This window comes from Microcaecilia unicolor, chromosome 2 (assembly GCF_901765095.1).
Source record: "Microcaecilia unicolor chromosome 2, aMicUni1.1, whole genome shotgun sequence".
Taxonomy (NCBI): Eukaryota; Metazoa; Chordata; class Amphibia; order Gymnophiona; family Siphonopidae; genus Microcaecilia; species Microcaecilia unicolor.
In genome coordinates, this window is record NC_044032.1 from 84,989,439 (window position 1) to 85,002,343 (window position 12,905).

General features: G+C 40.7%; 1 protein-coding gene across 2 annotated transcripts in view; it reads right to left on the minus strand.

The window, feature by feature from the left end:
* The window catches only part of FGF10 (fibroblast growth factor 10), a 179,891-nt gene extending 167,233 nt beyond the window's left edge, over window positions 1-12,658 (minus strand). The window contains exons 1-2 of one of the 2 annotated variants that reach the window (XM_030193111.1): window positions 12,519-12,658; window positions 11,553-12,184 (exon numbers count right to left, since the gene is read on the minus strand). In XM_030193111.1, the coding sequence (XP_030048971.1) occupies window positions 11,553-11,841 (289 nt within the window). In that variant the 5' untranslated portion in view covers window positions 11,842-12,184; window positions 12,519-12,658. Of the gene's footprint in view, window positions 1-11,552 lie in introns of both variants that reach the window. The other variant, XM_030193112.1, reaches the window with a different exon arrangement.
* Window positions 12,659-12,905: the final 247 nt, after the last annotated feature.

The window sequence follows — 12,905 nt, forward strand, 5'->3', positions numbered from 1 at the left end:
TGCTTCCTGAATAAGAGATGCTAAGGAGGAGATTTAAAACATCGGCACTGACTAAGCATATTCTATAATCGGCACCTAGATTTAGGCATCGATTATAGAATATGCTTAGTTGATATTTCAGCTCTGATATCTGCACGCATCAATTTACATCATCGAAAACCTGGTGTAAATCTCAGTGCATAGATTTAGGTGCCTAAAGTTTGGAACGCCTTAGGAGTGTGTGGGCCAAAACACGATTCGTGTTGAGTCCTGGATGATATAATAAAGACGTTGGTTTGGCTATCATCTGCTGCTCTTTCTTTAGTCACCCTTGTTGCGATTATTTGGTTTGTGTGCCTACAAGGGTTACTGTTCTTCTGTTTTCCTGCAATAAAAGTTTTACATGTGGAAAATGATTTGCCTCTCTAAGTGGAAGGCAGGAAAGTGTAAGGGAGAATACAATTGTTCTTTAATCTTACTGGCAATAATGAAATTTGTTTACAATCACAGGAGACGTATCAGGATTAAATTAAATAGTGGAACAGTTATATTTTTGTTTTGTTTTATTTTCTTTGTGTTGGTTTTGTTTTTAATTTTTGAGCCATAATCTACAGCTGAGGATTTTAATGGTATTCTGAAAGACAACACTATCATTTTAAATGAGAGTTTTCCTTAAAAAAAGTAAAATCTGTGTAAGATGTAAATTTTAAAAAGCTCATACAAATGACCTCTTTTATGATATACTGCAGCATGACAACCTATTTAGGATGCTGATTAGATGAATACAAGAAAAGCCAAAAAAATATCAGATTTATTTTAGGATGGAGAGTTAACTTGCTAGTCATGGATTTCTTATCAGCCTTGAGAAACTAAGACCTGTGTTTACAAAGGCATGCTATAAGCATGTTAGTGTTTTTAACACAGGTCAAACGAATAACACACCTATAGAAATGTATTGGCACATTATCGTTTAACGTGCCTTAACTTTAAGGGTGAGTTAAAAATGCTAACACGCCTTAGTAAACATACCCCTAAGGAAAGATTTTGGGAGGGATAACTAGGTCTCCTTTACCTTGATATCATATTGGGATTTCACAGCATATCTTCCATGTATTGTTTTCTTAGGCTTGAGTTAGCATGTAGTTGTAAATCAGATTTATGTAGAAAAAAGCTGTTTAAAATTACACATTAGACTAGATTTATGTTAAAGATATCCATGCAGAGGTTCCAGACAGTGGCAATTTGGAAAAGGTAACAACATAATGTAATGTGGATGTGACATAATACAAAGATGTGACATAATACAATTCTCAGTGTATTAATAAATCCCAAATGCAACAACTATGCAGTATGGAAACATGGAGCTGTGGAGGTTTATTATATATAGGCAGCATATGCACCTGTGTCTTTAAAAAATAGCCTCTTCAAAAGTTACCACACAAAAGGACATTGAAGCAAGGCTGGAACAGGGACGCCTAAGACAGGATGGCAACTGGAACAGGAACGCTGAGGCAGGACGTGAACTGAGGAGGCAGGACTGGAAGAGGAATGCTGAGGTAGGAGTCCAGAGCAATGCAACTCATTGTGAAGCCAGTGTGTGAGGGGGAAATGGCTATCTTAAATGGGCCCAGAGCCTGACCTCATCAAAACATTCCCCACCTGTTCTCCTGCAGCGTCGCTTATAAAAGATGTTCTGCTGCACACATGTGCCTTAAAATACGAGTGGCCAGGAGAGGATGTTGCAGCCTCACCCCATCGCAGACCCAACACTGACTATCCGCTGGTGATCAGGGCGTGGGGGCATGCCCAGGGAGGGGGGAGAGGTGATATTCAGGAAATGTCCCTGGGGAATGAAATCACGATTCTCCTCTGCCTCAGACGCTAGATGTGTCCTTAGCAAGTCAACCTAGAACCCTGTATGTTTGGGACTCAGTCAAGAAATTTGTCCTTATCAGGCTTTCCTGGACAACAATATTATAGTCATTTGCTAACTTACTCTTCAGATTACTAGAACCTTGCTGAACCCCAAAACATGTCTATCATGGAATACCTAGCACCTGCCTGAGTTAACCCTCAGGCCACCTGGAAGGTCTATCCCTAGCACTGCTCAGACCCACCTGCTCTTGGGCATGTGCTTTATACTTTGCACCCTTCTTCCTCAGACTAGGTCCCGCTCACCTCTCGGTGAATCTCCCACTCTCAAGTTATCCCCAGTGATTTCTAGGACACTGGAGCCACACTCTCGGGGCTTCCACAGTTCCTAGAAAGCACCCCCAGACCCAACACACAAACCACCAGGATTCTTAGTCCAGGCAACATCGCCAATAAACTGACAGGTTTACTGTCACAATAGAACAGTGAACGCTTGAAAAACCAGGTGAAAAAGTACAGCAAGCAATAACAGATAACCAAAATAAGGATCAACATTTTTAACACTTGTTACAACCTGGGTAGCACCTGGGAAGTTTCAGGAAATTAACTGCTGACAATTCTTGAACAAGGTCTCAGGAAAAAGATGTTTCTCCTCTTTACAATCTACGACATTTCTTTAAAGGGGTGAATGAACATGTGGATAAAGGTGAGCTGATCAATATTGTGTATCTGGATTTTCAAAAGGCATTTGACAAAGTACCTCATGAAAGTCTCTAGAGGAAATTGGAAAGTCATGGGATAGGAGGTAGTGTTCTATTGTTGATTAAAAACTGGTTAAGGATAGAAAACAGAGAGTAGGGTTAAATGGTTAGTATTCTCAATGGAGAAGGGTAGTTAGTGGGGTTCCCCTTGGGCCTGTGTTGGGACCGCTCCTTTTTAACATATTTATAAATGTTCTAGATATGAGAATAACTAGTGTCAGTTTGATGACGATACAAAAAGTTATTCAAAGTTGTTATATCACAAGAGGATTGTGAAAAATTGCAAGATGACCTTACGAGACTGGGAGACTGGGCATCCAAATGGCAGATAAGGTTTAATGTGAACAAGTGCATAGTGATGCATGTGGGAAAGAGGAACCCAAACTATAGCTACATAATGCAAGGTTCCATGTTAGGAGTCACCTACCAGGAAAAGGATCTAGGAGTCATCATTGATGATATTTTGAACCCTCTGCTCAGTGTGCTGCAGTGGCAAAGAAAGCAGATAGAATATAGGTATTATTAGGAAAGGAATGGAAAATAAAAATGAGGATATTATAATGCCTTTGTATTGCTCCATGGTGCAACCGCACCTTGAATACTGTGTGCAATTCTGGTCACTGCATCTCAAAAAAGATATAGTGGAATTAGAAAAGGTACAGAGAAGGGCAATGAAAATGATAAAGGGGATGGAACAACTTCCCTATGAGGAAAGGCTGAAACAGCTTGGGTTCTTCAGCTTGGAGAAAAAGATGGGTAAGGGGAGATATGATAGAGGTATATAAAATACTGAGTGGAGTGGAACGGGTAGACATGAACGCTTCCTTACTCTTTCCAAAAGAATACTAGGACTAGAGGGCACGCAATGAAGCTACAAAGTAGAAAATTTAAAACGAATTGGAGAAGATATTTCTTCACTCAATGTGTAATTAAACTTTGGAATTCATTGCCAGAGAATATAGCAAAAGCATTTAGCTTAGCGGGGTTTAAAAAAGGTTCAGATAGCTTCCTAAAAGAAAAGTCCATAAGCCATTGTTAAAATAAGCAGTGGATTTTCCCAAGTCTATTTCTGGGATAAGCAGCATAAAATGTATTGTACTGTTTTGGTATCTTGCCAGGTACTTGAGATCTAGATTGACCACTGCTGGAAACAGGATACTGGGCTTGATGGACCTTCAGTCTGTCCCAATATGGCAACACATGTACCCTCACACCGAGACTGGAGAAAATCCATTACCACCTGGCTAGATTTGAACTCCAAGGCCAATCAGTACCCAGGGTACCAACTTTGAAAGTATCTGGCCAATGGTACTGCAAACTGCCTTTTCACAAGCTTAAACTGGAAAAGAAAATAGTCTTTTCTGCAACAGCTCTAAAACACAAAACAGACGCCATTTGCTGGCCAATTAGAAGAATACACTTCATGAAATAATTAATACAGTTCACAGGCTTAGAAACCCACTGTTTCATCACAATGTCTTAAACGGAGAAGCAACAAAACACTGAGAGATCAGCAAGAATCATTTCAGAGTGGACATCAAAAGTAGTAGAATTTTCTTTGCCAGCTAATTTTTCCCTAATGACCTATTCTAGTTGAGAAAAAGATTTATACTGTTTTTATGTTGCATCTGGTCTTTTTTCTTTTCAAAGTTGATAATACCACAGACAGAACGCATTGCTCCCAGAGACAAATATTTCTATTGAACTATTTGTCTCTTTCCTGTCATTTGGTAAAGTCCCCAGAATAATCACAGCAATTTCCTTATTCTTTTCTGGCTGGATGAATACTGCATTCTCTGGTTTGCTGCCACCTTGCTTGTGCTTAGGAGTATCTTGAAGTTCACATTCAGAGGCAGCACAGTTTCAACTATTTAAAAAAAAAAAAAAAAAGAACTTTATTTTATCCCCAATTCACCTGTCACTTTTCTTGTAACGTGCAATGAGAATGCTGTTCAGAAGAGCTGCACAGTAATAACCAAAGCAGATTTCTACAAACTGTATTTGCATCCACTCAGGAAAAGTTGTTAGAAATATGTGTTCCTGTGTTACCAATGAGAATCTGCTAGTACTTTTTCAAAGGAAAACTGGACCTATTTTCTATATGGAAGAAAATTGTCATGAATGTGCATCATATTATGGTACAATATACAGAAAAATGAACGTAGTATTTACAGCACAGATTACAGATGAGTTATGCATTTATTTGGCATGCAGTTAATCACTGGAGAATATTGTAACTTTGGAAAATAAACAGACTGAAGTCTCTAATGAGTGGTAGAGTTTTAATGTGAAAGACTATAAAATAAACCTAAATTGTCCATCTCATGCTAATGACAGATATAAGCCATGTTTTGTGCTTAAATTTAAAAGTGTTTTAATTGAATTTTAAAACATATAAGGCCTGATTCACCAAAGATTTCTACGTTTGGGGTCCCTTTACTAAAGGGTGTTAGAATTTCGGCTTAGCATGTCTTAACGTGGTACCTTCCTGTGAGCTAAACCCAGATTCAAAACAGCAGTATTTAGCACTTTGCATGCACTAACAGGGAAAATACCACAAAATGCTTTAACACGCTCTGTGGTAGCCTGTTTTTCACAAGTTGAGGGGGTCTTTTACTAAAGATTAGCTCGAGTTATCTACAGCAGGGCCCATAGTTCTATTATTAGGTTTCAATATTGTATTTATATTTATTCTTGGCTATTTTACTATTGTTATGCTGTTAACAAAGTTGTAAGTTTTATGTTAAACTGTACCTGCTGTACACCGCCTTGAGTGAAATATTTTCACAGGGGTTTATCCAGCCATGCGCTGGCCGGTTTCCACTGGGTTAGTGTGGGAGCCCATACTGCCACCTCAATGGGTGGTGGTAAGGGCTCCCCCCTGCATGGCCAAATAGCAAGTACAATCTTACCACATGGCCATTTCTTTTTTTTAGGGCCCAGTTTACTAAGGTGTGCTAAAAATTAGTGTGCGTTAATGCTAGAGACACCCATAGGAATATATGGGTTTCTCTATCATTAGCATACACTAAAAATGCTAGTGTGCCTACAGCACAGCTTAGTAAACAGGGCCCTTAGCCTTTTAACCCGCTGCAGCAAAAAGGGCCTCATTACGTGGTAAAAACATCCACTGCCACTAGCTTGGGACCCCTTTTACCGCTTCATAGTATAAGGGCCCCTTGGTAACCAGGCACATGAAGGGAAATCACTAAAAAAAGGGTTTTCCCTACTGTAAATACATGTGTTCTAAAATATAAAAACAATATATTCCAAGCCTGGGTGACTCAGGCCACGTAAGGAAATATTTGTATGTTCTGACTACAAAATAAGAAATCTATATTCTCAAATGACAGAATAAAGAAACAAACATACAAAATAACAACAACAACAACAATAACAACAAGTCTTCATAATGGCAATCTTATAGCTAGGGCAGTATCCTTACAAATTTCTAAAAAACAAACAAACAAAAAACAAAACACCTGTTAAATCTGTACTTCCAGATGAGACCAACCCATCAGACAACCCTCCTGTTCACTCGTCAAAGAAATTTTCTGAGGAATATAATATAAAATTATCAATCAACATTTCTTCAAGCTTAGTGATATGTGAATGTCTCTGCAATATTTCATAGCATTGTATTTTCAATTCTATATCATACCATATTTTTATTGCTTCAACAGTTTGGATTCCATGGAGTTTTGATAGTTATTTCTTTTTCAGTATTTCATACCAATGACCATTTCTTTAAGTTTCTACTGGCAACAATCCATTAGTAAATGAATATTTAACTGTCTAATTACTCATCACAGCATGTACTTTCAGCGGTAAAGATAAGGTCTACCAGAGCATGTAACTTCTGGGAAATGGTAAGATCTCTTCTTTCTTTTTCTTTTTTAACAAACAAAAAATAAAAACCGCCATGGGAAAGAATTTGAATAATTCTAGACATTCAGGGATATATTTCCTATACATTTATTATTTGGATATTCCTGGCTTTAGATCAAAATATTTTAGCCCTGAAAAAAGACAGATACTTTGCTCTGTCTTGCAGTGAAGATGACAGAATAATTGATAGTGAAGGTACTGGCATGAAATCCCAATGAAATACTGTATGTATGTGTTCTATATAGGAAGTGTTAGGCTTCAGTCTCATTGTTTTTGTGTCTGATAAGATTTGTAAGAAAAGAAATCAATCCACCATACAACATTTGTTGCAAAATCTATGGAAAGAGTAATGTTCTGGCAGTATGTTGCATGTATTATTACAGCTATATAAGTAATAATCAGCATTATGCTTTTAATTTGAATTTTTTTTTTAAAAGTAAAACTTCATATACTGACCAATGAACAAGATGGATTAAAGATATGTGATTTTGAATTAACAGTTAATCCCAGTTCAAAAGTTAAACACCACAGTATTTTAATGACAACATGTACTTGCACTGAATCCATCCTGCTGGAAATGATGGTAACATTTCAGTTATGCAAATACAGTTGAAAACATGAGACATAAAACCTATCCTTTTCATTTGTAATATTTTATTTGACACAGATGCTCTTAAATGAAAATGATCATGGTTATTCTCTTTTTAAAGCAGCACTATTTTGCAGCAAATGATTAAAAAAAAAAAACAACTCTGGTTAAATGGTTTATGTTCTCTGATGGGATGAGCAAAGCTTTAAGACAACAAGCTTATAAGTACTAATTCATAATTATTCAAAGTTTAGATTAATTTTCTACAATTGCTATTACTGCTCAGCTTCTAGCATTAGTGTTATCTTTCATGGCTAATAAGCATCCACAATCTGCATGTCATTCTTCAGCGTTGTGAAAAAAAATTCTCAACTCTTCAACAAACCAAAAACAGTGTATGGTCTAAATTATATTGAACAAATCCAGACTCATATACACTTAAATGATTTGTTTAAGAACTAGGATGTTGAGACTAGTTTGCTATATACCTTTTAATTTTTAGCCTGACACAATCAGTCTGCCTTGTTAGCTTGCCTGCATGCTAACAGCATCACTTAAATCCCTTGAAAACAATCAAAATCGATTCACAAAGATTAATGAGTCCTACCCACGCTGGATGAAAGCTGGATGAAAGTAGCTTCCAGCAAACAAGAAACAGAAACTAAAAAGACAGGAAACAACCCCCTCTTTCTAATATAGTAATATTGCAAACATACATACATAGATGCATAGATGCATAGATAAACAACGACCATGAAAACAAATGGCTAAATTCAAATCAGAAAAAACTGAAAGCAAGAATCCATGACAGCTTTGAAAAAGAACATGCACTCATTATTGTTAGTTTAAAAAGCACTGTACGTTAGATTAATTGAAACAGCTGAGCTTATGGTTTTCCTTTAGATAGACTATGATACCATACACGTCACAGGAGTATAATCAGTAGGTACTCTCTACTTACTGATCCAGACAACACTTATTGGTTACCCCAGCTGTTTGTCAGTTGGCGGGATCTCCAAATAAGGTTGAATTCAACAAGCTACACAGTGTCATTTCTAGTCACAATGTTTAGAGCTGTCATTTGAAATAGTTTGACAATGTTGGCTTCCTCGCAGTGTGCTACGATCTAAATAAAGGAGGTATTATTTAAAAGAGTGAGGCACTCATTGTGTATAAATTTGGTGACTTGAGATAACCTAGAAAAGCGATTAGATCACGCAACATGCCTGAATGAAAAAACAGAGCCTGGTTTAAAATGAAACTTATGGTCCTAACTATACTGTAAAAGAAACGGACATAACAGTGATACTTGTGCCAGGACTGTGTGAATACATGCCAGATATTTGCAGTGCTATAAGAATTAAGCAAAGCCAAATGAGAGCCTTCAGAAGTAGGGTATGAGAGAGGACACCACATGCAGACATGTGGATAGTGTTACCCGAGACCAGAGGAGCAGAAGACTAACAATTTGAGCTAGGGCTTCCTTATCTACGAAATCCTTATCACCCCTCCCCCCCCCCCACACATATCTTTACCCTTTGCATTTATTTTAACATGTTTCACCCCTTCCTAACTCATACCTGCTTTAAGTCCAGACACTGTTTAGCATAATTCAACACCACAGAAACTGGAAGTAAACAGTAGGCTGCAGCTTTGTTTATTCACAGCTCTTAAATTGTCAACCAGAAAATCTGACCAGTAACACCCTGAGCTACACTTAAACTGTTACAGAAAATACCACCAGCGACTCGCCTTGTCACCTAAGTACCACATCCATTGCTGCCAATCTCAGTTCTCACAGCTCCACCTTGACAGCAAGAGCCCTGGTGCAGGCATGGGCCTTCATGGTCTTGTGACCCACCCTGATAATCAATTTTGTCCCCTGCTTATTGTTATGGCTCATTCCCCATGAGTCACGACCCCTGTAGCTCGGGTGTTCGCCGCTGCGACAACCCTAGCCACCCTCCACCACAATCTACGGAATCTTAGCGGAGATTGGGTGGCAACACTGGTAACTGGGAAGCAAAACCGGTGCTAGGCAGATTTCTATGGTCTACACCCTGATCGTAACTGAATAGATATGGAAAGTTCAAGAACAGTGCTCGGCAGACTTTTACAGTCTGTGCCCTGCTAGTGGTTAGAGCACCAGTCTTGCAATCCAGAGGTGGCTGGTTCAAATCCCACTGCTCCTCCTTATGACCTTGGGCAAGTCACTTAACCCTCCATTGTCTCAGGTACAAACTTAGATTGTGAGCCCTCCTGGGACAAAGAAATATCCAGTGTACCTGAATGTAACTCACCTTGAGCTACTACTGAAATAGGTGTGAGCAAAATCTAAATAAATAAATACATATAAAGTATCACATACCATGTAAAATGAGTTTATCTTGTTGAGCAGACTGGATGGACCATACAGGTCTTTATCTGCCGTCATTTACTATATGTTACATCCAGCCTCACAGGATCCAGCCCATCACAAACTACACATAGGGCGGATGGGTGGGTAAGCCACCTCTGAGGAGGCCCTGATCATCAGAGGGGCTACATTAAATACTCTAAAAACAGCCCACTCCTCAAGGGCACTTGTCCAATAGGGTCCTAAGAGTTCAGCGGGAACATTATTTGGATTTGAAGCGGCCAATCCCTTAACTCTTCCAGGAATTAAACCAACCTCCTACTGCATGCACAGTTCACCGGGAATCTTTTCAAGCAACTCAAACTCGCAGTCTCTGTTAAGTAGTCCATCCCAAGGTTAATTTGGCACTTCAAGAGAAGCTTTTGGGCTTGTCTCAAATTGCTGCAGTGCTGTCTTAAAAGCAGACTTGTGAGAGACTGCAAAAATCTGCCTGTTGTATCACTTCTTTCTTTTCAAACTTTTGAAAAAAAAGAAAAACAGACTTTCAAGCTTACAATGTTTTGGCAAGAAAGGCTTTGGTCTGAATTAGAGTTCATCACTCATTATAAGAAAAAAAAAGTGTTTTCCTCGTCTTTCAGTTGTGTGATGCTAACCCCACTGTGTTCATCAGACGGCTTTCGGTGACAAATGTCAGTGCCCAGGCAACCATTTTTCAATTTTATGTCTACGGGGATCTACTTCAACACCCACACTACATCAAGTCTGGAGGATTTTTGTTTTACCTTTGCCAGAGCCTGAAACTCCCTTGTGTTCTACAGATCTCATAAAAGTTAACTCCATCAGCATGGATCACATAGACCCTCCACAGAAACACGCTTCAAAGTTTAAGACCTCATAAGTTAAGACCACTGTGATGCCTAATTCTTTTTAGACTAGTCTAATCTTTTCGAATCTTGCTTACAGGCCGCAAGAGGTAAAAAAAAAAAAACACTGTTCCAAACAGCGCTCCAAAAATAGTGCTGGAACAGTGCGGGGCGCTATTAGACCTATGATCATTGCATGCAAATTTAAGTACGCAATTATCGCTGATCATGAGGTAGAAGTGCGAGCGAATTGTGCCTGAGCATGCGCTCAGCACAATCCTCCCGCACTTGTTTAACAGGTCTGGGCTATCAAAAGCCAAAACCTGTCAAACACAGGGGCTGGAGGTCCATGGGACCACCAGCCCCAACTACCCCTGCCCCGAGCAACGGGGGGTTGGAGGTCTGGCGGACCTCCGGTCCCCCCGACAATCCCCCCCCCCAGGTTCAGGGAGGGCTAGAGATTCGGTGGGTCTCCAGCCCCCCAACTCCCCTCAACATGTGCAGCCAGTCCCTGGTGGCCCAGTGGGTGACCAACCCCCCCCCCCCCAGCGACAGGGGGGGGCTGGAGGTCCGCTGGAGGTCTGTTGGACCATTGCCCCCCCCCGACGATCCTCTCTAGGTTCAGGGAGGGCTGGGGATCTGGTGGGTCTCCAGCCCCCCCAACCCCCCAGCAAAGGGTCCCTGGTGGACCAGTGATCAATCTGCCCCCCTCTCCCTGCCTACCCACCCCCTACCTTGTGGGTTGGAGGAGGAAGGTAGCCTGCCTCCCTCCTCTTCCTTTGATGCCGCAAAATGGCGGCGTCCAGCCCTGCCCAGTGTATCCTGGGATGCGCTGGGTGGGGCTACACACCATATAAGGGTGGTAGCAAACGCCGGCACTAGTATGGCGCTAACAGCCTCTAGCGCTGGCGTTTGCTTCTGATCATCCCCCTGCATGTGCATAACCCCTCTGTCCAACTTTGGGTAGATCTCCTGACGTGCAGAATACATAAAGGCATGCATTTACAGCTTGACAAGTTCAAATAAACTTTTACTTCCATGCACAACATTTCTGCTGTACTTTTTTTCCTCGCCACTATGGAGTCCAGCGATTTCAAACAGAAAAGACAAGCGGTGTTAGCTCTACATATACAAACTCGTGTCTTAAGTGTAAAAATATTCAACTTAATCATTTTACAGGACTTTTAGAAGTAAATATTTAACTTCAACCATCTGGATCAGATTTGTAGGGATTTGTTACTTACTGTACGGGCAGTTCTCCTTCTTCGTCCCGTTGACCTTGCCATTTCTATCAATGGTGAGAAAGTACTTGGTGAAGGAAAAAAGCTTTCTCCACCGCACATCTCCTTGGAGGTGGTTGTAGCTCCGCACGTGTCTCCCGGCACTGGAGGAAGAGTTGGTGACCTCCAGGGACAGCATGCCTCTGTCAATGTCATTGCAGGTGACAGACCAAGAGTAGACCAAGAAAAGCAGCAGAAAATAAGGCAGGTGTGAAAAGGCAGAGGCACCATGTGTCAGTATCCATTTCCACATTGTACTGGAACTGTGGGCGACAGAAAACCTCTCAGCAAAAGAAACATGCTGGACGGATAAAACCTTGAAAGGGACCAGGGGTGAGTTGATGGCTGGCTAACTCAGTACGGACTCTGACACTGGTTGAAGTCGGTGCACCAACATCCATAACTCAGGTGACAAGTCACCTCTGGACTGCGACGTTTAATCCTTTACTCTTCCGAGATCTCCAGTCACAGTCGTTGTGGTTAGATTTCTCTCCTCAGATTCTCTTCTTTTCTTTTTTAACTCTTCGATGCAATTCTCAAATGTCTTTTGCTTTCTCCATCATTGGCTTCCTCGCTGCGCTAGACCGCAAAAACGCCTGCAAAAAAAAAGAGATGACAGCAAAGTCAGAGTTTAAAGTAAAACTGAGCCTTTCTGGACTCCGTTGAATACTTAAGCCAGCTGTAAATCCTTCAGCTAATTGTCAGCCTAGGGAGAGCAGTTTGCTTTGAAGAATCAGAAGTAATGTTTCTTAAGCTTTGCTGTAAACAGGTTGGAAGCTGCAGCCCTGAATGTTAGCGATTACAACACAGAGGAGGGATGTGCCTCTGGTGATCAGCCTGCTCCCAGAGGTCAAACCGTGGTGGACATCTGAAACCCTGTAGTGCAGTAAAAAGAATTCGTGTGTGCAAAACCAAATCGCAGCTTCCTACCCTGCTCTGTAGCCATCAGTTTTTGCTAATTCCTGTTAGCAGTTCTCCACCGAACGCTGGCCACCAGCATGTGTTGTGTACTCATGCTTTACTAATTTTGCTGTCTTCCAGGCTGAACCAATCCCCTCTAGGGAGCCCCTTTTTAACTTGTTTTCTAGAGAAGGCTCTCTTTTTTTGGCAGTGAAGTGCTTGAGAGCCACCTGGAGCTTGTTGCTTGCTGACTTTTTCCGCTGCTCACTAAAAGAAAGAATATTTTGCAAACAAGGGTAGACTGGGCGCTGCTCAAAGGGGGTGAGAAACACCTCATTAGCTTCCTTTTCTTAACCTCTGCTAGCTTCCAAGGAGGTCCAGATTTAATGAGCCGTTTAGTCTTGCTTCCCTTGCCAG